This window comes from Rhineura floridana, chromosome 8 (genome assembly GCF_030035675.1).
Source record: "Rhineura floridana isolate rRhiFlo1 chromosome 8, rRhiFlo1.hap2, whole genome shotgun sequence".
In the NCBI taxonomy this organism is placed as follows: Eukaryota; Metazoa; Chordata; class Lepidosauria; order Squamata; family Rhineuridae; genus Rhineura; species Rhineura floridana.
In genome coordinates, this window is record NC_084487.1 from 2,772,709 (window position 1) to 2,797,179 (window position 24,471).

The 24,471-nt window shown below is 50.0% G+C and overlaps 1 protein-coding gene across 1 annotated transcript; it reads right to left on the reverse strand.

Moving 5' to 3' along the window:
* Nucleotides 1-5: 5 nt before the first annotated feature.
* On the reverse strand, nucleotides 6-24,408 carry LMF2 (lipase maturation factor 2). Its single transcript, XM_061637988.1, has 14 exons — nucleotides 24,180-24,408; nucleotides 20,366-20,619; nucleotides 16,815-16,843; nucleotides 15,601-15,797; nucleotides 13,278-13,456; nucleotides 12,123-12,261; nucleotides 7,908-8,042; nucleotides 7,074-7,179; nucleotides 6,739-6,835; nucleotides 4,196-4,378; nucleotides 3,054-3,222; nucleotides 2,252-2,363; nucleotides 1,805-1,913; nucleotides 6-1,492 (listed from the first exon to the last, which is right to left on the reverse strand). The coding sequence occupies exons 1-14, from the start codon at nucleotides 24,277-24,279 to the stop codon at nucleotides 1,130-1,132; spliced, it is 2,172 nt and encodes a 723-aa protein (XP_061493972.1). The 5' UTR covers nucleotides 24,280-24,408; the 3' UTR covers nucleotides 6-1,129.
* Between the last annotated feature and the right edge of the window lie 63 nt (nucleotides 24,409-24,471).

The following is a 24,471-nucleotide window of genomic DNA, read 5'->3' on the forward strand; positions in this document are numbered from 1 at the left end:
CAAAGTTGGAATGTAAAGGCTTTATTTAGAAAATTATAGATAACTCTCTCTGGTTCTGGGTGCGATAAATGCATCTCTGCTTCCTCAAGAGGCTTGTGGCAATGCCAACTACACCCCCAAGGTCCACTATTCAGCCTCCTCCCACTAAGCGCAGCACAAGTTGCAACACTCCCTGGCCAGGCAGTGAAGCACCATCGAGGTCAAGGCAACGGAAGAGGCGAGGAGGAAAGGAAGAGGAGGGGGTTTGCCTGGCCAGTGGTCTGAGGGCTGCTGCCAGGTGCCCCAGGGGCTGCTTTTGCCACCACTCTCTTAGGAACAACCAAGCCCATCAAGGCCAACTCTTCCACCCTGCCCGAAAAAACAAAACACGCTGCTCCAAGGTCAGCACAACAGAGCTCCACGGTGGACTGTGACACTTTCACAGGAAAATGAGGTTTTCCTTCATGAGGCTCCTCTAAATCAGTCCCTGCTACCAGCAGGCTTCCGCATCCTACGCTGGCCCCCAGCAGCACAAGGGATTTAAAAAAGGTCTCGCTTCTTGAGCGGCAAGGGGCAGGGCCCAAACGAACAAGAGGGCACATCCAGCTACGCCCCAAACCACACAGAACCTTTCAGGCATTCTGCACACGGTCTTGTGTGAGCTGAACGGGTGGCGCTAGAAGCCGATGAGCAAGCCCCAAGGAAGAGGGGGGGCATGCTCTGGAGCAACTTGAGCAGTCATGTTCCAATTGCAGCACTGAATAAAGGAGACAGGGGTGGCATGGGGAAACAGGCCTTTCGGCCCAGAACGGCATGATCCATGGGCTCAGGAAGGGAAAATGGTGAACACCTCCTCCCGCCTCAGGAGGATGAACAGAGCGGAGGGGAGGGTCCAGCAGGGCCCGGTCCTACAGACCTAAAGCCTGTGCATGTGAGGTGGAGCCTCAAATAGGAAGGGGAGGTAAAGGAGGGCCTTGGAGATCCCAAAAGAGGCCTGCAGGCATTTCATGTGCGTCACCCGCCGAGACCACGAGAGGAACCCATCCCAGAAGAGCAAAGACCAAGGCAGAGTCTGGTGGGAATGTCAGTCAGTCTGTCCCTGAAAGACGGGGCGGTGGGGACAGAGCACGGGGCCTTCCAGGAAAGGCAGTTATTTCTTCCTCTTGACGTTGCGCAGCCCATCGGCAGGGGGCTCTGCTGCACCCCTGGCCTTTTCTGCCACTGCCTCCTTCTTCTTCACCTGCCCATTCTTCTCGCCACCCGCCTGGTCTCCTCCACCACCGGCATCTGCCACAGGCTCTGCCCGCTTGGCGTTCCTGTGCTTCCCACCACTGCTTGGGACGCTGCCCGCCAGCAGCCAACTCCCAGCCGCTCTCAGGAGGCAAATGGCGGCCCCCGTGAGGTACAAGGACCATATGATGGTAGGGCCGGAGTAAGGGCGGAGGTACTCTTCTGCTTGTTCCAGAAGTGTGGGCAGGAGGGAGCCGGCGGGCCGCTTGGGATGGGCCTTGTCCTAGGCAGGAAAGAAGTGTTGTGAAGACTGGACAGCTGTTGCCGAGTCTCTCCCCATAAACGAATGGGGAAGAGGGCAACCCCAGCCCCAGGCTGCTGGGTCCCCACACCTTGTGAGCTGCTGTTGCAAAAGGAACTACAAGGGACAGACTGGAGCCGGGGGAGGGGGGCAGAGAAGAATACAGGCATGCTTGCCCCCTCCCCAAATGCTGTCCTATTGCAATGCCAACCCCCCTTTGTCCCTCATCTCCACTCTCACCATCTTGAATAGGCAGAGCTACTCCCCCTGCCCCCATGCACAGTGCCCCCTTACCTTAAGCCCATACTGGTCTAAGAGGCCATCCAGGACAGGGTCACCAAGGAAGACGGTGGGGTAGAACTCCTCAACCCACTGCCGCCTCCACCACTGCTGAGGGAGAGACCTGCAGGGAGGGAGGGAGGCGGGCCCGTGAAGCCAGCTGGATGGGCTTGTGGTCTACAGCAGCAGAAGCTCTGCCTTCACCCCTGGGTGGGACCTACCCCCCTCCTCACTTTAGGGGGCAGAAGTGCGAGGGTGCGCCAATCTGGAGCCCTCCAGAGGGTTTGGACTAGAACTCCCATCAGCCCCAGCCTGCAACGGGAATTGTGGTCCAAACTCTCTGGAGGGGTCCTGGTTGATGAAGACTGGTGTAGAAGGAAGAGGGATGGACGCTAGAGCTCCCCCACCCACCAAGTAGCGCTTCCCGATTCATGCCCTAGAAAAGGAGTGGATCTCACTCACCTATCCTCGCCGGCCTCCGTGAACCAGTACTTGTACAGCTGAGCCCGGATGTAGGAAGGGGGTTTAGACCTGAATGGGTATTTGAAGTCGTCTACTTGCACAAGATGGATGACTGCAGCGGGGGTGGGGTGGGCAGGAAGAGAGAATTTCACATCAGGCTGAACAGGCCAGAATGTCACAGGGGAGCTGTGTTGTGAACGAGGACAAACACCCGCTCTGTGGCTTAATCTGTCCATGCTAAGCCCTGGTACTTAAGAGGCAATGGAGAGCTCTGAAAGCCCCCTCCCCTCCCCGTAGAGAGATTGGGGGGCGGGCTACACTGCTGCTGAACCCTTCTCCAGAAGGCGCCTGCACCTGGCTACTCCCCAGAGCTACAGATGGGAGCCTGTATCAGCCTTTGCCAACCTGGGGCTCTCCAGATGTCAAAAGCTCCCACCAGCACCAGCTGATTGCAGGCCAAACACATTCATGCTCGATGGAACTGATGGGAGTTGTAGTCCATAACATCTGGAGGATGGGGCTGGCGAAGACTGGATTATGGGCGAGAGTTTGTGCGCAGGGCTCCTCGCATCCCCAAAGTCTCCCCAGAAGCATTAATTGGCCAGGAGGCTGCCGGTTTGCACCCAACAACTTCCCCCTTCAATGGGTGATCAAATTGGCCCTGCCCGGGCTGCAGGGGTGGGTGCTGGAAGCAGCAGACAGCCCCACAGATGACTCCTACAGGCCACCCCGCCAGTGAGTTACTCTTTTCTCTCCAAGGGGGGTGGTGAGCAAACCGCAGCCCCCTTTTCTGCCCACTCACCTTCTTTTTTGCCCTGCAGGAGGCGGTGGACGAAGCCGGTGAACCAGGGACTATGTGTCTGGGGCGCCAGGGCAGCAAACCACATCTGCCAGTCAAGCCGGGGCTGGTGAGGAGCGACGACGACGGGTGGAGCACTGACGTTACCTGGTTTGTACATGAACTCAATCTCCTGTGGGGGAGGGAAGGAGGGAGGGGCACCGTTTAGGTGCCTTGCTGGCTTCAAGAGATGGGGGGCTGCAGGGGCAGAGACCTCTCAGTTGCTACGTGGAGGGGCTTTCAGAGCTGCTGCCCCCCTACTGACACCTCCTCCCCCTTTGCCTCTCCGCTGGAGACCTCACACCCCTGCACATTTGCTTTTTGAGTTTCTAATCCACGACGATTAAGACATATCCTCTATTCTCCTTCACTGTCTTATGCATAAGCTCATCTGTCCTTGGCCCCTTAACTGACATGCCTGCCCCTCATCATATAGAACCATAGAGTTGGAAGGGTCCTACTATGGCCATCAAGTCCAACCCTCTGCTTGATGCAGGGATCCAACTTAAGAGCATCCCCGACAGGGGATCCAGCTGCATCTTGCAGGCTTCCAGTGTTGGAGAGCCCACCACCTCCCTAGGTCATTGGTTGACCCTGCTTAGCTTCAGCAGGGAGCTGGCCTCATGTGCGACCATAGCCTGGGATCAATCTCTTCTAATAAAGGCTCCCTCCCCACTTCTCTTCCCAAAACAGCCCAGCAGCTGAAGCAACCTGAGGGGCTGTGGAACAGATATTGCTAGTTATGCCAATGGAGCATGATGCGAACCAGGACGACTATCCCAGGCTTTCCAAGGTGGCCGAGAAGGACACTGGGATACATCTCTGACCGCTCGGTGCATCCGCCTGGGCTGGCCTCGATCCACAGTGATGCTTGCCCTCAGCCACTTAAGCTCCCAGCACGTTGTCCTTCCACTGTTACCTGCCTTTGCCAAGTCATGGAAAGTATTCGTTTCTAAACCTCAGTTTGTGCCTGCTCCTCCACCGCTCTTTAGCACTGCAACATTCTTGCCATCCTTGGGCAGCAGCAGCAGCAGCATTCTGGGGGCTGTGCAGAATGCTGACAAGGAGCAGCTGCAGTCCTCCCTAAAAAAGCAGCTACTGATTACCGTCCACGTCTTCTTGTCATAGCTGCCTTCCACCACCACCTCCGGCCGCCCGCCAACTCCCGTCATCCGCCGGAAGAGCCCGTACGAATTGGCAACCTGGTACCGGTCAACGGCACTGAACAGCTGGTGGACGCTCGGCCACAGCTTCCCGTTGGACTCGTACTCAATGTAGGTGAAGGGGACCTGGGGAGGGATGCAGGAAGAACAAGGCAAGTAGCAAGGAGGTTCAGCTACTCCTGGAAAGACACTGCAGCAACACGCCTGGCACAGTTCCGCCTGCCCAAAAATCTTGGATCGTTTACAAACAGCGCCCAAGCAAGACTGAACTGGGGTCGCCAACCTTTTTGGGCCTGCAGGCACATATGCACACCAGAGTAACTGTTATGGGGATCACACATACACACACAACTATGCACACAACACAATCTACAAGATGTTTCAACCCTGATTTTCTTGCATGGAGGTTATCTTGTGGGTGCCACAGTGATGACCCCTAACTCAGCCTCAGAAAGGGGAAGGTGGCTCTTGGGGTAACTCCTGGGGTTGAGGTGGGATGAGGAGGGTCTGCAAAAGGAAACCTTTTCTTTGAGAAAACAAGCTGAGGGCTCACTGGTCAGCTGTAAAGCTCACAGTCTGCAGTTTCGGTTTCAGTGCCTGGCGTCTCCTGAGGAAGACAGGGACAGGAACTGCCTGAGGGGGCCAAGAAGCCAATTCACATGGGACCAGCATCTCAGAAATCGTCTCCCGTTATGAACCTGCTCGGACCTTTACTCAGTCGAAGCCCCGCCCCCCAAATGAGGCGCTGCCAGTGGGGAAAAGTGACAGGGCCTCCTTAGTCGTGGCACCCAAGTTATGCAATCGCCTCCCAGGAGAGGTTTGCCTTGTGCTCCCTTTGCCTGCTTTGATACATGCTCTTAAAACAATTTCATCCCAGCAGGCATTTTATTTTTAGTTAGGGCCTCCAGGTGGGGTGTTTTACCACTGCTGTTCACAAGGGTATTTTGATGGAAGCTGTTTGCAAATTCCTTTGCAGATTCGCTTTGTCTATCTAGCTCAGCATTGTCCTCATCTTGGGGGGAGCCTTTTTGGCCTGGCCAACCAGCTCTTTGTCTCCTCCCCAGCCTATTATAATGATGTCAGATGACCAAGAGGTGGCTTTTCCCACCAACCTGCCCCAAGCAGACAAGTGACCAAGCAGCATTGAACCCGCCACGCGGCAGCTGATGTACAGAGTTCAATCCTCTTTTCCCAAAGATCAGCTCCACTTGCGGGTTCCCCACAGAGAATTTGCTGACGCAGGGCTGAGGTCCCTCCCCGCGAGCTGATGTGTGAGGAGTTTGGTCCTACTTTCTGCAAGGGACTGGCTGCATTAGCAGCCCATCCAGCCCTGTCTCTGCCTGCCATGAGGTGGGCATGGTTTGGAGAAATTAGGCCCACGGGGTGCGGGTTCCGCACTCCTCATCTACACTGCCTAGCAGGGGCTCTCCAAGCTTTCAGGATAGGAGCCCTTCTCAGTCCTATGTAGAGATGCTACGCCTTGTACCTGGCATCTTTCATGTGCAAAGCAGATGCTCTGCCGGAGCTATGGGCCCTTCCCCAGAATGAGCAGAGGAGTTAGGCTTCAGGGCCCCGCATCCCACCCTCTCCCTCCCCCATTTCTACTGGGCTCCCGTCTCCCCTACCCCGCCATCAGCCAAATATCCCACATTCTTTTGAGTCTGCACGTTCAGCAAGCTTTGTGGCCAACCCAAGATTTATGAGACTGTGCTGGGACCATCAAGGGGTAAGTTTGTCTACCGGCTTTGCCCCCTCACCAGGGCTGTGGAGTTGGAGTCGTGGAGTCGGAAGCAATCTTGGTGGAGTCAGAGTCGATAGAAATGTACTGACTCCGACTTCAAAATAAAAACTTCCATCAGAATTTAGGAAAGTTTTCTTGTTCAGAGATTTTAATCAAATAAATATATGTTATGTTCTGTCAATCTAGCCTGATGATTCACGTGGTGGTGATGAAATGCCTTGTGCTACCATTTTACTGCAGTAAATTTGTTATTACTAGTTAATACACATTTGCCATTTATGAAAGAGTCGGAGTCGAAGGTTTGGCGTACCGACTCCATGGCCCTGCTCCTCACTCCTGCTCTTAGTGACATTTTTCTGGGGACTGTCCTTGACCAGGAAGAGGAGTGCTTTTGGTTTTTAGCTGTTGTTGCTTTTTAGAAATGCTACAATTTCGTTGGCTCAAATTTTTGTAAATTGTATTGTTTTTATTTGCATTTCTGTTCTTCTGTTTGTGTGTAAGCTGCCTTGGGGGTCTTTTGCCCAAAAAGCAGCCTAGAAATAAACCATAACAACATTTCTTTCTTTCTTACACTTATACCCCTGCCGTTCTTTCACCACGGAACCCAAGGCAGCATACCTGTGGTTCCCAGGCGGTCTCCCCTCCAGGCACTGACCAGACCTGCTTAGCTTCAGCCAGGTGGTGGGTCTCATGTGCCTTCAGACCGTAGCCTGGGACCTCCCCAGCTGTTGCCTTATTTACTCACCAGGCTGATGGTAAACATCCCCAAGGCCGCAGCGGCAAAGACTGCCCATTGAGTGGTACTCCAGAGTTTCCAGAAAAAGCCCCGGACGCAGGCGCTTCTAGGGAGAGAAAGGGAAGGGCCCGTCATGCAGTGGGGGTGGGGAGAGACACCCAAGAGGGTTGGAGAACTGGCAGAGTTGCGTTCAGCCCCTGTGAGAACGACAGACCCCTCCTGAGGTCTGGGGGAAATGGCTCCCTTTTGTAAAACTGTCTGCCCACCTAGACAGCACCAGGAACTCTGGCCAGGCTTCCTCCCAACACACGATGTCCTTGCGAGGCTGCCGTGTGCTCACCCACCTGTATCCTGCCTGGAGAATCTCCCAGACCAGAGAGAGAAGTCCAATCCCCACCAGAGGGAGCGTCACCATCCGCAGCCACAGCATGAATTCGTGATAGGTGAAAGCTGGAAGGAGACATTCAAACGTACACCGGTTTAAAAGAAGCCCAGAGCAGGGAAGAGAACACCCTCGCGCCACACTGAACCTGGATGAGCAGCTAAGAAAACAAGAAGACGAGCCCATGGTAGAATGGCTGCCCAATCGTTCGTCTTGCTTCCAAAGGATTTCTGCACGTGGCCGGGCGCACATTTCTGTGCCATCTTAAGCAACTGCACCACAAGCCCCAATGCGACATGCTTGCTCTTGCTCTGTCTGGTGGCACAGAGGTTTGGGATGCTGATATGGGGGGGAGGCTGCAGGATCCAGCTTTTGGGGCAGCAGGGCTGAGGAGTGACCCTGGAAGAACACCTGCCATTCATTAGCTATCCAGAACAGAAAACGCCACCAACGGGAGAGAGAAAACGACTCGTAAGAGATTAGCACAGCCTGAGCTTCCATCGTTAAATTAAAAGCCTCCTCTACCTCATCCCCCGTCATCTATGATTCTAAACAGAGACAACTGAGTCGCTATCCTTGATACCTATGCTGAAAGCCCTACACACTGTAAGCAAAAAATATATAGCGGAAATCCCTTCACTATCTATAACCCGACAGCATCCATTAGGACAGTACTGGATTGTCCCCACCTAATTCCTCAGAAAATGCTGGGCACCACCATCTCTGGCCCCCACGTGCCGTGATGAGCAGAGCTGGCAGCAGCAGCTCACTTCCGAGCCCACCTCCAGCGCCGCACCTGTCTTAGACTCCAGCAGCTTCTTCTCCCAGTTGATCTTCAGACCAAAGTAAAGGGCAGTCCAGTAGGCCATTAAGCCGAGCGCGCCCAGTTCGGACAGCACAGACGTGACGGACAGCAGCCTTGGGGGCCAGACTGCAGAGCAAAAATAAGAGTAAGCAATACAAGGGAGCATACAGCTGGGAAAGTTACTTTAAGCCCCATAAACAATCAAGGAAAAGTAGTTTCAGCTAACAACAAACTATCTAGCGAAGCTGATGTGGTGGCCTCCCACACGCAATCCCGTTATAGAAAGACAGACCATTTGCAGGAAACTTAAAAGCAGGAACAGCAGACAGGGAGGGTGGTAAACAGACAGGTCCACCAGTAAGGATTTGCTCTGGGACAGCCTTTGCCAACTTGGTGCCCTCCAACTGTAGTGGACTACAATTCCCATCAGCACCAGCCCAGATGTAGCCCAAAACATCTGGAAGGCTGGCAAAGGATGACCTAAGGCAGCCTTTCCCAACCTTTGGGTCCCCAGATGTTCCTAGACTACAGTTCCCATAATTCCTGACCATTGGCCATGCTGGCTGGGGCTGATGCGAGTTGTAGTCCAGCAACATCTGGGGACCCCAAGGTTGAGAAAGGCTGGCCTAAGGCCTCCAAGCTGCACCAGGTTGTGACCCAAACTGAACTTTCATGTCTCTCTGTCCCCACTTCCCTCCGCCAACAAGAAGATACCAACGGGAGAAACGGCAAAAAAGGTTTGCAATACGTAGTCCAGCATCCCACCCACATCAGAATGGGCACCGAGAAATTGAAAGGAAACTAAATTTTGCTAAACAAAGGACTTTTGAATTTGCAAATAAACCGGGGAAATGGTTAGCATATAAATTAAGAAAAGAATGTCAAAAAAATATTATTTTAAAGATACAAGAAGGAGATGAGATGCTGACAGATAATGTAAAAATCAAAAAGATTTTTCATCAATATTATTCATCATTGTACAAGTGTCAGGAAATCCCATCTGAAAAAATAGAAGAGTATATATCTAAACAGAATTTGCCTAAAATTACAGACTTTCAGAGACAAGCTATTAATGGCCTATCACGTCAAGAGAGATATCTGAAGCTATAAACAAAATTAAATCAGGAAAGGCGCCAGGACCAGATGGGTTATCTGCAATGTACTATAAATGTTTGGAGGAAGAACTCTTGCTACCTTTACAGTATACAATGAATTATTTTGCAAGAGGGAAAGATACCGGATAGTTGGAAAAATGCTAACATAACATTAATACCTAAAGAGGAGCAAGATTTAACTAAAACAAAAAATTATCGGCCGATATCTCTATTGAATAATGACTATAAAATTTCTACAATGATCTTGGCAGAAAGAATGAAAATAATATTGCAACAATTTATCTAGGAAGATCAATCGGGGTTTTTACCTAAAAGACAATTACGTGACAACGTCAGGAATGTCTTGAATGTGTTGGAATATTTAGAACAACGAAATGATAAACAAGCAGCTTTTATTTTCTTAGATACTGAGAAAGCATTTGATAATTTGAATTGGAAATTTATGTTTCAGGTTTTGGAGCAAATGGATTTTGGAGACAATTTTATAAAATGGATTAGATCGATTTATACATCTCAGAAGGCTCAGATAATTGTTAATGGAGATTTAACGGATTCATGTGAAATACAAAAGGGTACAAGACAGGGATGTCCATTATCTCCCCTTCTATTTATTCTGGTCTTAGAAGTGCTGCTTAGAGATATAAGGCAAGATAAAAAGATTTCGGGATTAAAGATAAAAAAAGAAGAATATAAACTGAGAGCATTTGCTGATGATTTGATAATTGTATTAGAAAACCCTTTGGAAGGAATTAATGTATTGATGGACAAATTAAAAGAATTTGGACCGTTAGCAGGATTTAAGATCAACAATCAAAAAACAAAGATGTTGGTGAAAAATTAACTTTAAGGGAACAGGAAGAGTGAATGGACAAGACAGATTTTACAATAGAGAAAAAGTTGAAATATTTAGGTATCATTATGACAAATAAAAATTCAAAGTTGTTTCATAATAATTATGAAAAATTATGGACAGAGATTAAGAAAGATCTGCTAAGATGGGATAAACTACAATTGTCATTAATGGGTAGAATACCTGTGATAAAAATGAATGTATTACCAAGAATGATGTTTTTGTTTCAAACAATACCGGTAATATCCTCTGATTTACCTTTTAAACAATGGCAAAAAGATATCTCTAAATTTGTATGGCAAGGAAAAAAACCAAGAGTTAAATTTAAATTACTACAAGACGCCAAAGAAAGAGGAGGACTGGGATTACCAAATCTGAGACTTTATTTTGCTGCCTGCTGTCTAGTCTGGATAAAGGAATGGATCTTATTGAGGAATAAAAGACTATTGGATTTGGAGGGCCATAATTTGAAGTGGGGATGGCATGGATATCTATGGTATGACAAAGTAAAAGTAAATGTAGACTTTAACAATCATTTTATAAGACGTCCTCTGTTGAAAATATGGAATAGATACAAACCAAGGTTTTATTCGAAAATACCATTATGTGTCTCAAGTCAAGAAGCGTTTTATAGAAGAGAAATGGCTGGAAAAGAGAAATGGTTAACTTATCAAGAACTATTAGAAAATGTACATGGAGAATATATAATGAAAGAGAGAGAACAACTGACAAAGGAAGGATATAGTTTTCAATGGTTTGCCTATTTACAATTGTTAGAAAGATATAAAATGGACAAGAAAATGTATGGGTTTGAAATAAGTAAATCTGATTTTGAAATAGGTTTGTGTACAAATGATGAAAATATAATTGCGAAAATGTATAAACTCTTACTGAAAATGGATATGGAAGAAGAACAAGTAAAAGTGTATGGTAAAGTGGGCAAAAATTTTTGGTTATAACATACAAATGGATCAATGGGAGAATATGTGGAAAAAGGGCTTGAGATTTACGTTATGCTATAATCTTAAAGAAAATTTCTATAAAATGATGTACCATTGGTACATGACTCCAGAAAAGTTGTCAAAAATGTATAGTAATGTTTCTAATGTTTGTTGGAAATGTAAACAACAAGAAGGATCATTTTATCATATGTGGTGGCTGTGTAAAAAGGCAAAATCATTTTGGGCACAGATAGGCAGGATGATGCAAAAAATTCTAAAGATAAATATTCAGTCAACACCAGAATTTTTTTTACTGGGTTTTATGGATAAACAAATAGAAAAGAAATATGGAAGAATAATATTATATATGATTACGGCAGCAAGATTATTATATGCACAAAAGTGGAAAATGGAATCAACACCAACAACGGAAGAATGGCTATTGAAATTAATGGACTTAGTAGAGATGGATAAATTGACATGTCTACTTAGAGAAAAATCGACAGACACATGTCTTAAGGAATGGAAGCCTCTCTCAGACTTTTTGTTGAAAGATCAAAATAAAATGATGATATTGGGATTTGACTATTAACTAAGATAGCCTATGGAGAAAAGTGATCCTGTATGTATATATTAAGGGACAGGTTTGATGTATATTATATACTTATAGCTGATCTGCGACAAATCGGAAGTCAACTATTTTATTTTTATTTTTTTGTTGTATTGTTATGTTTTTTGACTTTGTTTTGTTTGTCTTTTGAAAAATTTGAATAAAAATTATTAAAAAAAAGAAAAAAAAGAATGGGCACCGAGGTAAAATCTTACACACCGTGATTGCATTTTACATTCGGAGGGAATGCTGACAGGTTTCACACACTTTAACAAGGCTCTTGTGTGGGGTGGGCAAGAGTTGAGTGAACCACTGAGGACAGGCTGAGGTTCAAGTGAGAGCTTTAAACTACCACAAGTCAAATCCAGGTTGACCATTCAGCAACCTTCCCTATTCCAATAACTTTTCAGTCCTAGGAAAGCAGCTGGAGAAGCTCCTTCCTCGGAGGCTCCTCTGGAAACACTGCTGTTGGCAGATGGATATCAGCTTGTGGACCGTGCACTCAAACCGGTGACCCTTTAGGACCGATCCAGTTCTGTGGGGATCCTCCCAATCTTTAGTATGGCTTTCTCCCTTAATAGGGTATTTCAGATTGTTGTGACCGACCCCGAGACCTCACGGTGAAGCCAAAGAGCCTTCCCAGACGTGGCCCCCTCAGTACAGAAAGCTTTGGGGCCTGCAGCCACTTACCACCTGCTGCTTTCCTCCGGCTCTGCCCCAGCCACAGCCCCACATGCTCATCGTCCAGCAGAGAGAAGCTCAGCACAATCGTCAGCAGGTTGAAGAAATTGTAGTTGCCTGTGATGATGATGAGAACCTGCAGGATAATCTGCAATGTATTTTAAAAACTTTGTCATTGTTTTGTAAAAATCTGTATTTTAAAAAGACACACCCACATAAATCTGAACACTACTGGAGCAGATATAAATGACCAGTTATAGGAATATCTACAGGCAATAGAGGCACGTAAAGATGTTTATTTTGACTGAACAGGTGAAGTGGATCTAACTTGCGCAGAGATTAACAGTTGTTTTAGCTATAACACATGCTGAAGCATTTGGACAGCTCCTTGAAGATTTAAACTAAAACCCGGAGTGGATTCCACTGCCCCACTGACATGGAGCCGCCGCTGAACACGTGTCTACTCTAACGGGAGAGCTGTTGCCAGAGATCCTTTGAGCTGGAGATGCAAGGGACTGAACAAGTGACATTCTGCAGGCAAAGCATAGGCTCTACCATTAAGACAGCCTCTCCCTCCAGCTGTTTTGGACTACAGGCACTGATGTGTAGTGGTCAGAGTGTCAGACTAGGACCTGGGAGACCAGAGTTCAAATCCCCACTTGACCATGAAGCTCACTGAGTTACACTGGGCAAGTCATCAACTCTCGGCCTAATCTACCCCACAGGACTGTTGTGAGGATAAAATGGAGAGAGGGAAGGAACCAACCAACTATGTGAGCCACCTTGAACTCCATGGATGAAAGGTGGGATATAAATTTAACAGTAAATGAATAAAAACTTAAAAAATTATATGGCCATATTGGCTGGGGCTGATGGGAGTTTTAGTCCAAAACATCTGGAGGGCACGAGGTTGGCATAGTCTGCACTACGCTATAGCTCCAAGGTTTATAGAATGAGTACTAAATGTGGTAGCAGTTTGAATTTTTCCCTCTTAAAGATGCACCATATCTATAAATCCAACCTCTCGCTCCTCCTCCTATTTCACCGCTGGCTGGCAGGAAGCCAGGTGGGATGGGCACTACCTTTTTTTGGGGTGGCTGGGTAATGTCCTCTGCACTTATTTGCAAGGCCATCTTCAGACCCTGCAGAAGCTGCTGGGAATACCTGGCTGTAGAAGGCGAAGAGGCGGAGGCGGCGCAGAGGTGCAAAGAAGAGGGGCGGGATGGCGATCTCAATGACGTAGGTGGTGACCACACTGAACTTCTGGAACCACACAGGCAACTGGTGGGCAAACCACGCAGTCGGGGTGGGGATGCACTGGGTCTCGTAGTGGTAGGTTAAAGCTGGCAAGAAAAGAGAAAGAGGCGAGTGGGAAACTGGCACAGCAGAGAAGCATCTTCTTGGGCACATTATACTCCGACTGCATGGGATCTGCAGTACATTTGCTTGAGTGGAAGGAGCGCCTGGTGATTGAGAGGGAGATATTAGAGGGCCTGGGAGGGCGGTGTCCTTGTGAGTATTGGTAGACATGTGAGAACAGAATGGGATGGCCGCATGTTTTAAATAAAGTAAGTAAAACTATCATCTCCCACTTAATCGTTTGCACATCTAAGCAGTGTACATAAGAACAAGCCATACATAAAAACAATGAAATCATCATAAACTGAATTAGTAGGTATTTTATGATTAATGTAGACACAACGTCGGAATCTGGTGTGACGTGCATGTGTTGGTGGGTGTCCTGTTCAGAGCGGGATTCACGAGGCTGAGACGCAGGTGCAATCAAATCTTGTTTTATTAAAGTAATGGATACATCAAAAGCAGTGCGCTTCATAGAAACCTCTAAGCTAGCTCCTTAGAATTCCCTAACTGCACTCTAGACATGCTCTGCAACGTGTGAAGAAAGTTGACTCAGCAGCTCAACCCAGAGAGCTGCAGTCTTAAGTAGGGAAAGTTTTAGATCGTAATCTCTGGCTCCTTCGCAAGTCCTGCCTCTGACCTGTCCGCTTCTCGCGACGTCGAGAGCGGGGTGACAGGGTGCGTGCTTCCAACGGCTCATCCGCAAGAACTGTCTCCTTAGCAACCGGCTCGAGGTCATGGGGCGGTGACACGCTTGAAGCATCCTGAGAGCCGCTTGGTAAAGGGGGAGTCAACGCGCCCTCCAAAACATCTTCCAACAGCTCGTTCGACCTGTCTGGGGGTGGCGCACTCTCTGCTCTTCAGAGACCGCACCATCCGTGGGAAGTGGCCCGGACTCAACCTCACTCCCCCTCCCAAGGTCTTGCTAAGACTCAACAACTCCTGCGTCTTCCGTGCCTTCTGACAGCTGGGAAACCTGAAGCTCCTGTCTTCCCCCTCCCTGGCCCTCGTGGGGGAGCGGAGGCTCAACAGTGGGGAGAGTGTTGTGTTTTGTGAGTCAGGATGTGCCCTGGCAAGAGGGTGGCTGAAGAAGGAAGGGGCTCCCGACTCTGGAGTTGTTTCAAAATGTGCTGTTTTGGGGGATTTTATTATTTTTTGTTATATTGAAGTTTTGTTTAATGCTGTATTGCAATTACTTAGTCTTACTGTTTGTTATATGTTTATATTGTATTTGTTGTTTTGGAAACCACTTAGAGAGTGTCTTAAGTATCCAGCAGTATACAAATATATGAAATAAAATAAAAATAAACCTGCAACAGCATGTTGCAGGGTACCCTCACTAAACACAATAGCAGTGCTCATGTTCAGATTTCCAGGCAGCTGTAATGCATCCCTGCAGGTGAAGTTCTTAGGGGCTAGAGATGCAACAGCCAGAAAAAACAACATTTTTCGTTCTGTAGCTCCTGGAACCCGCTGCACGTGCTCAGTCCTCACTTGGCCGTTTTGGGAGCAGCAGAGGAGAGCCTCATTGTGTTGTTTTAGTGTATCCCTCCCTCTAATGACAAGCATAATGGCTCTTTGCCAACAGAAATTGAGCCAAAATGGAGGCACTGAGAAACAATCATCAGTAACAACAAAGAGATGTCACCTGATTACAAATATCAGGCAAACTTGGCAGTTTCAAAGTTTTTTAGCTTTGTTTACTAAATACAAGAAAAATAAAGTCTTTTTAAATTTGTGTATTTATTTTTAATGTTTTTAATTGTTGTAAACCGCCCAGAGAGCTTCGGCTATGGGGCAGTATACAAATGCAATAAATAAATAAATAAATAAATAAATAATTATTAGATCAGGGCATCAGAAAGTTCTCCCATGGAAACTAAACATTATCTGATGCAAACTACCCTAATTTGTAGAGGATGAAATTCCACCACGATGTTTTCTGGAATATCCACATCTCTGGCAGTGAGCAGTCGGATGAACTACATGAGCCCGAATGTCCCTTCCAACTTTATGATTCTATGAGTTTCAATCCCATGCCTTCCCTCTTTCTTCTGTTACAGTGGCCTACCACCCATTTTCACAGCGGAAGTAGGCCTGCAAGTTCAAGGTGAACCCCCCAACTGACCTGTGAGCCCCCACCAGGTGGGGCAGCGGCTGGTCAGCTTCACCACCCCCGAAGCGAACATGAGGCGGAACAGCAGCCAGCGGACCAGCCAGAAGGTCACCCCGTCATGCGCCCGCCAGGTCGTCGAGCGCCACTTCAGCAAGTGCAGGGGAGCCACCAGCACGGCCAGGAAGCCTGTCTCCAACAGGAGGCTGTCCCTAGGGGAGGAAGATGGGTGGGGGGGTCAGACCGGGAGACCGCTGCTTTGGGATTTAGCCCTTCATACAGACAGACACACACACGAATCAGGGTTGGGCCTGGGTCTACTCCACCCTCCTCACCACCAAAAGGCCAGATTCTGCCTCTGAACAAACTCTGCCAGGCATGCTGGGCAAAGCAAAAACATGGAGCCCAGCTGCTCTGCTCTGATGTAAAACATGGGCAGCAAATCCATGTCCCGTAGAAGGCTTGTGCCCCCACCCCAAATCTGTAATTCTGTATGTATATATGTCTGTGTGCATGTATATTTTATTGAATTTAAGCATGGATTATAAAAATGATTTGAGTTAGTATAGAATAACTGATGAGAAAACCTGGCAAGACAGCCTTGAGAAATGCAATTCTCACCACACCCACTTTTTTACACTTTGGCCACACCCACTTTTACACTATCCCCCCCACGAGAGATGAATATGGGTCAAAAAAGGGCTAGTTACCCTACTGGTCTAACACAAACCATGGCTTACTACGGACAACCACGCCTGCCCTTCTCTTCCCTGCACCACGCTGGGACAAAAACCAGAGTGCTGGCTTAATGTTCCATGCAAACCAGCCCTTGACATTCATTTCCCCCTCAAACAAACAAATGGCAAGCCAAGAAGAAACTTCCATTTCTGCTTGGGCCTCGTTTGAAGAAACACAAACCGTAAGCGCTGGTTCACATGCGGCACTAAGCCAGCGCTTGTGGTTTCCTTCCTTGCACAGAAGGGAGGTGCACCTGAGCAGCACTGACCAGCCATAGTTTATGGCTTTGCCATTTCGTGTGAACGAGCTCACACCCTCTGGAGCCCAACCGACTATCAAAGCAGCTTCATTTCTAAATGAAAGGCTGAGAACATGCAGGACACACCACCCCAGAGACGCTGTGCAGCTTTTCACCCCCAGCATAACAAAGGAGTCATACCCTGGCAGGGTACGACCACACCCAAGGACTGGATGGGCATCGTGCCACTTACCACTGGAAATACAGGAACACTTGCCCGACCTGGAAAGGGGGGTGGGGAAGAGAGAGAGAGAGCGCACATCAAGCAAGGCTCACAGAAAGCAGGACACGGAAGGGTGTTTACCCACAGGCTCACTCCGTGTACTCCATGTTTACTAAATCCGGCCCTTGGTTTGCAGCCACCCTGCCTGCTCTCAACTAGTGTGCTGCTAACGGGATGGTGGACAGAACCACTCACGCCGATTTTATGGATTCCGGGAGCAGAAAAGCGATGTGAGTGGCACCTGTTTGCTCCGTGCAGAACTGGGCAGGTCTGGTTTGCCCTGATATGGGAGATGTGGAAACTGTTGCTCATTTTTGGCTATACTGCCCTTTTCATCGGGACGCCCGATTTGATCTCATCGCCCCAATTCTCCAAAAAATCCCAGGGAGAACTGATGCATTTTATTTGGAATATTTACTCTCAGAGAGGGTCCCGCAGGCCACAGTTAATGGGGAAAGATTTTGTGCGTCAGCTGTTACCTGCAGGAGAGCGATGATGGAAAACAGTAATAATAGTTAACTTTCTGGGGGCTTTTTGCCTATTGGTGTATTTACCCAACACCATTAGTGCCATATTATCTTATGTTTCAGCTGTTTGTTTCTCTGTATAATATTGATATGTTTTATTGTTTTAATAGTGCTGGTCTTTGACTGTAATAAATGATTGATGATGATGGTTTGCCCTGATGCAGTACGCAACTCCCCGCAACTTTCAACCAAGATGTACCCAGAGGGTTGCATCGCCCGCCAAATGGATGCATGCCTTGCCACCCCCACGCAGAGAGGGAGCCAAAGAATAGGATGGGCTGCAGATCCCTGGAGCAGAAGCCAACAGCTCCCTTGTGACGGGCTCGGCTCCAAGCTCAAGACAGCAGGTCAGCACCGTTCCAATGCCTGCCCACGCAGCCAGGAGCTCCTAGGGCCAACAACTCATGACAGAACAATGGTTTGGGAAAAGGATCACCGGAGGAAGGAGAGTGAGTGGGGTGGGGGGAGGACTTGGCCTCTCCCCAGAGGCCTCCTCCATCTTCTCAACTTAGCAGCTGCTGCCTTTTGGGAAGAGTTGGGGATTTTACGGTGGCAGCAGTCATTACAGATTGCTAAATGATGTGACCAGAGGCCCATTTCCCTCAGGACTGCCACAGGCCCAGAAACAACAGCTTCGGACACAGTCCTCTGCACTGTTACTCAAGAGTACATCCTACCAAGCTCAGTGGGACTTCTCAGCAAGCTTGCATAGTTATCTCCAGCTCTTGCAACCTGAGAAAAACCTTGAGATGTAACGCATGACATGCAGCCTGTGATGCAAGAGCGGTTACGGGCTGGAACTCAAGGGCACTAGTTAATGGGTGGTCCAGACAAATAGCTGTACAGTTTAGGGTTGCCAGGTTCAGGGCCTGAGACTGATCCTATATCTTTAGGAGAAGAGAAAGTCAGCTAAGGGCAGGTGTTCTTGCAACACTGTAATGGGTAAAACCACAAAGTGGAATTCTTCCTTCCCCCTGCACAACTTTTAAAAATACAGAAGAGCCCTTGGTTGCCAGGCCCAGCCTCTAAGAGGTCTTCTATATCTTCAAAAGTGGTGCAGGGGGAAGGGAGAATTCCACCTTGTGGTGCAGGGGGAAGGGAGAATTCCACCTTGTGGTTTTTCCCATTACAGTGTTGCAAGAACACCCGCACTTGGCTGACTTTCTCTTCTCTTAAAGATACAGGATCAGTCTCAGGCCTTGAACCTGGCAACTGTAGTGCAGCCGCCCCTAGCCTCCCTCACCCCACCCTACCACCAGGGGCTCTCTCATTAACTCATGGAGAACACATATCAAGGGTGGAGTGAGGTGAGGATCAGTTATGGTACAGCAGAGAGCCGAGAGTTTGTGCCCAGAGGGGGCTGTGATGGGCACCCAATGCTCTTTGCAGAGACATTCCTGAAACAACCTGCGTGCCCCCCCCACCCCCCGGATCTAGGTGAGAGTTTTGCGTGCAGCTGGAATCCTGCAAGGAAGGACGTACAGACCTCCCTCAGTCACCTTAAAAGGCAAGAGGGAGTCAAGAGCAGAGCCCGGTGGAGGCTGAAATGTTGTTTCGAGATGTTTTAAGAGCAAGAAAAAACATCCAGGTCTCCTGCCTCTTGCTCCCCTGATCTTAGGAGAACTCAGGTTTCTGCACAAAAGTGAAACATCTGCAGTGATTGGCAACAACACACTCTATTTTGGGAGTGGGGGGAGGTGGCAGCCTGGTATCCAAATCTGGATTAACAGGGACCCAATCCAGGCCCCTCACCTAAAGCCCCTTCCCTCCCATTTTAGCCTTGGTGCCTCTCACTCCCCCTCCCCCGGCACTCCAATGCATCCCTATTTAGAACACCACGTCATAGAATTCTCTTTAAAGTAACTTTATTTTTTAGCATCAACTGCCAAAAGTGTTGTAACCAAAAGAGAGAAGGCAGATGGAGCATATTTCATCACACAGCCAAGAAAGGGTGGGAAAAACAATTGGAGAAAAACACCCCTGAATATTGTTTGGCCTCATTTATTTATTAATATCCTATCTGCTTAGCCTATTTAATATCCAACCTTTTGAGTCTCGAGATTTTCCAAACTATCATTAACTAACTGTACAGAAGAGCAGGCAATGCATTTTGCTTATTCCCTCTTCCTGTCTCTTTCATGTTCTGTCTGCATATGGGTGCCACAAGGGACAAGGCCCTGCTCCTGGAAGACTCCTGCTTTGGGTCCCACCAAAGGACTCTAACTTACAAGGCAGCTCAACTGGGATGTAGCTAGCAGGGCTTTAAGTTGCAGCACTGGTGACAGATGGGCTATGAATTAATAAATTCTACGTCAGCTTTTGGAGGCAATTTTACCTTTTGGGATGTGGTGGTGCAGTTACTGGGATATGTTATGGTTCCAATTGTGACTGCTTAGTGTCTATGCCTGCTTTGGGCCTCTGAGGAAAAGCGGGCTAGGAATCCAGCTACGATGCATCAATAACCAGGTGCCGGCTTGACAATTATTGCCATACATTGTTGTTATTATGTGCCTCTAAGTCGATTTCGACTTATGGCGACCCTATGAATCAGTGACCTCCAACAGCGTCTGTCATGAACCACCCTGTTCAGGTCTTGTGAGTTCAGGTCTGTGGCTTCCTTTATGGAATCAACCCATCTCTTGTTTGGCCTTCCTCTTTTTCTACTCCCTTCTGTTTTCCCCAGCATTATTGTCTTTTCTAGTGAATCATGTCTTCTCACGTGTCCAAAATATAACCTCAGTTTCATCATTTTGACTTCTAGTGACAGTTCTGGTTTAATTTGTTCCAACACCCAATTATTTGTCTTTTTTGCAGTCCATGGTACCTGCAAAGCTCTCCTCCAACACGACATTTCACATGAGTTTGTTCTCCTCTTATCCACTTTTTTCACTGTCCAACTTTCATATCCATACACAGAGATTGGGAATACCATGGTCTGAATGATCCACGCATACCCACCCTCCAATGCCGTTTGCCACCTTCCACCCCCTGTACCTGATAAATGGAGAAGTAGAGCGCCCAGAGGGCCAGGAAGACCAGGCTGTCGCGCAGAGGCTCCAGGATCAGTGCCCCAAAGGAAAGCAGCATTCCCAGCAGGCAGAGGAGCTCCACGCCTTGCTCTGTGTCCAGCCCCAAGCGCGGCCCGAGCCACAGCAGGGTGGGCGAATCCCGCAGCTGCTCCCAGAAGCCTTTGCCAGTGAAGCGGAGCACCTTCCGGGCTGGCAGGATGCCATTCTTCCCATACAGGCCTTGCAGGAAAGAGGGAAGAGGAGGAGGAGTTGGGGGAGGAGACGGCCACAGATCCCCACAGATATCCAACAGATCCTCCACACCAGCCTTCCCCAACTTGGTGGCCTCTGGATTTCTTTTTTTTTTTTTTTTGGACTACAACTCCCATCGCCTCGCAGCCAGGATGGCGGTCTTCCCATCAAGCTCACCACCCTACGGCATGCCTAGCGCAACACCTGCCCCTTCCTCCACGAAGTCCAGCTATTTTCTGAGAAACCCAGCGGGAGGCCTACAGAGGACAGCGTTGGCACACTGCCACCTTGCCCAGGGCCCAGCCACAGAAGGGTCTGCCATGGTTGGATGGATGGAGGAAGGAACCTGGGGTGCAGAGACCACGAGAGCCACAGCAGCCTTGCCACGTGGCGGGCCAGGCCCTCCATCGGCTGGTAGAGAGGGGAGGAGCTACAGCCACAATGGCAACCCAAAATGATTCCCTGGACCCAGAGTGAGTCCTCCTCATGAGGAAGGAGCGGGAGCCAGGGTGCGGGTGTGGCCGACGAACCAGATTCCCACTGAAGAGCCCTGTGGCTCTCACTGGACAGAGAGGGAGGCACCAGCCTTGAAGAAGGAATTGGGGGTGGGGGTGGCGGAAGAGGGACCCCACCCTCTCCCCTCCTGAGGTGCCAGGCTCATCAGTTCCTGTAACAGTGGAAGCCACTGCCTTTTAAAAACAGAAGTCATAGAATAGTAGAGTTGGAAGGGGCCTATAAGGCCATCAAGTCTAACCTCCTAATCATAAAATATGATTATCATACTCTGGCTGACTACTGCTGAAGCTGAACTAGACGGCCCAACCAAAGCGAATGCACGAGAGCAGCCCTTACGCCTCTCAAAACAACACTGTCCTTCCTCCATCGTCACCTCCCCAAAATCCCTGGACCTCCTGTCTCAAAACACCTCAGTGGTGCTATTTCTCTCCATCTCTCCTCAAAGCCCACCTTAGCAATGAAACCCCATTAGGTCTAACATAGGACTCTCAACTCAAACTAAAACGAATGCCTAGTATCACTGAAAACTGTAAGCCCCTCAGGGCAGGGAACCCTGCCTGTTTTGCTAATGTTACAAAGCACTACATTTTGTTACCACAGGCACAAATAATAAAGCACTGGAGCGTAAATCAAAATCAAGTTCTCTAGGCCCGCAGGATGCCATATCTGAATGGCCCCGGGTTCAATTCCCCAGCATCTCCAGAAAGGGCTTGGGAGACTGCCCTGTCCAGTGTCCTGGAGAGATGCTGCGAGTCACTGCAGACAATACTGAGGTAGACAGACCAAAGCGCTGACTCTGTATAAAGCAGACTCCTAGGTGGCAACCCCTTCCCCTAAGTGCCTGCAGGAGCCCTTCTCCCCAAATTCCCAGGGATCTCTGGGGAATTATCCTCAGAGCGGGAGAGCGAGCAGAGAAAATAAAGGATTGCTCAGAACTACACGGCTTGGGACCACACCACCGACGAAACGCCTCTCCTGACACGAACCCACCCGTACACTACGCTCAGCGTCAAAGGCCCTCCTCTGGGTGCCTACTCCAAGGGAAGCTCGGAAGATGGCAACAAGGGAGAGGGCCTTCTCAGTGGTGGCCCCCAAATTATGGAATGATGTCCCTGACGAGGTGCGCCAACACATATCTTTTTGACACCAGATCAAGACTTTTCTTTTCGCCCAGGCATTCTAACAGCATGTGGTGAGCTCTGATCCCAGGACTTTTATCTATGCTTCATGGTTTTAATCTCTGTATGGTTTTTAAAATTGTGTATTTGTTTTTAATGTTCAATGTTTTTAATTTTTGTAAACCGCCCAGAGAACTTTGGTTATGGGGCAGTATATAAATAAATAAATAACATAAACTACAGGGGGAACTCTTGCCAAACAGAAACCACACAGAGAGCCCAAGAAGCCCTTGCATGCTTTTTAGCAGAGCCTCGAGCTGAGGCAATTAAGAGCTGTTTAAGGCACGTTTAACCCAGCTCCCGGATGCCAGAGGGAACAGCTGCCAGGAAACAGAAAAGGAGAAGGGAAACCGAGAGGAGGAAAGTCTCTCCTACAACTGTGGCCGCCGGCAGGATGGGCCGGGCCCAGGGAAGGGAGCACAGGAATCTCTGTGGCATCTCCATGCAAAAAGAAAAAAAGGCATGCGAGAGAGCTCTCGATGCACACAGCAGCGCACCCATCACCACGTATCTGGTTTGCAGCAGTGCAAGTGCCACGTGGATGTCTGTGGGTGGGAAAAAGGGGGGCGCACAAGCGAGGGGTGAAACCCGTCAGGCAAAAAGTCCTGTGGGATCATCCAGTCCTGGGACAAGGAGCTGGCCCAGAACAGCAGGCTCCGTGCCAGTGTGCGACTTGATGAGAACAGGCCATGTCTGGATAGGGGTGAAGGTCATGGGATTGCTTTGGAGGGTGGCAGGGTGCTGCTAGGGCCTGGAATGTGCCATGGACTCTGGAACTGAGGAGGCTTCACTCATCCTCTAGGCCAGGGATGGGGAATGGAAGTCCCCCAGATGTTTACACGGCACTCCCATCAGCCAGCAACGATGGGAGGAGCCCAACAACATCTGGAGGGCCGCAGGGTCCCAAAGGCGTCAAAACATCCTTCCCTGATGCTGCATAAGCACCGTGGGCTCCCACGGGAGAAAGAACAGGAGAGATGGCCCTCCAGCTGTTTAGGACTACAGCGCCCACCGGCCCCAGCCAGGGAGGCTGGGGGGCCGCAGACCACAACATCTGGAGGGCTGCCTGGCTGCTCTCCTGCTTCACAGCAAGCAGCTGACCCAAACCTCAAGCCTGGCGGTGCCCCTGGAGACCCAACTCCTCCGGGCGCCTCTGCCCCAGCTCAGCTGCCCAGAAGTTGCAAGCAGGCGCCCTGCTCCAGGCGGGGCCACTTCCGCCGCCGCCCGCCGGGACCACGGCCACCCCTCGCGCGGAGCTCCGAACATGGACTCCTCCCGGGCTCCCCCCGCAAGCCCCTCCAACCCCCCAGGACCGGCTGCTCGCAATGCACCAAAGCCACAAAAGGCATCCCGCGGGCCGAGTGGCCAGAAGGCCGGATCCTGCTGGCTGAGCAGGGCCAGGGTGGCCCCAAAAGGGCAAGCTACTAGGTAGCCCTAGGGGCCCGCTCTGGGCACTCGCCCAACACGCTGCGCCCCAAATCGTCCAGCGGTGCCATGGCGGGCATTCCCACGGCGGGGAGAGGAAGGCCCCAGGCCCCACCGCAGCAACAACAGCCCTTCTCCTTTCCGGCCGGCCAGGGCCCTGGCAAGGGGCCACTTCACACGTCTGGGGGCCTCCAGACATCGCCACCGCTTCTTCCCAGCGAGGGGGGAGCCCCGGCCTGCCGAAAGCGCACCCCCCCAAAAAGCGGCGCAGTTTCTCCCGACGGGACACCAGTCGGGCCGCCGCTGCTTCTGGCGCGCCAAAACAAGAGCACCTTGGGGCACGTGCAGAACGCCCTCGCTTGCCAAAGCGCGCCTCGCGGGCTTCTCCCACCCGCCTCTCTGGCGCCCTCCGCCGCTCCCCTCCCTCACCGGGGACCTGGACGTAGAGCGAGGCGAAGGCGGCCACGTAGGCGGCGGCCAAGCCCAGCAGGAACAGCTGCCGCGCCAGGCGGGGCGGCTCGGCTCCCATGGCGCGCTCGGGGGGCTCCGGCTCCACAGGCGCGATACGACGCCTCGGCGGCCTGTCTACTTGTGCGCTCCCTCGCCCGCTCCGAGGGAGGCACCCCTGGGGGCGGGCTCAGATCGCCGGCCGCGCGGAGCGGATTGGTCGAAGGCCCGGAGGGGCGCGGCTAGAGCGGGCGGCGCGGAGGAGGCGTGGCGA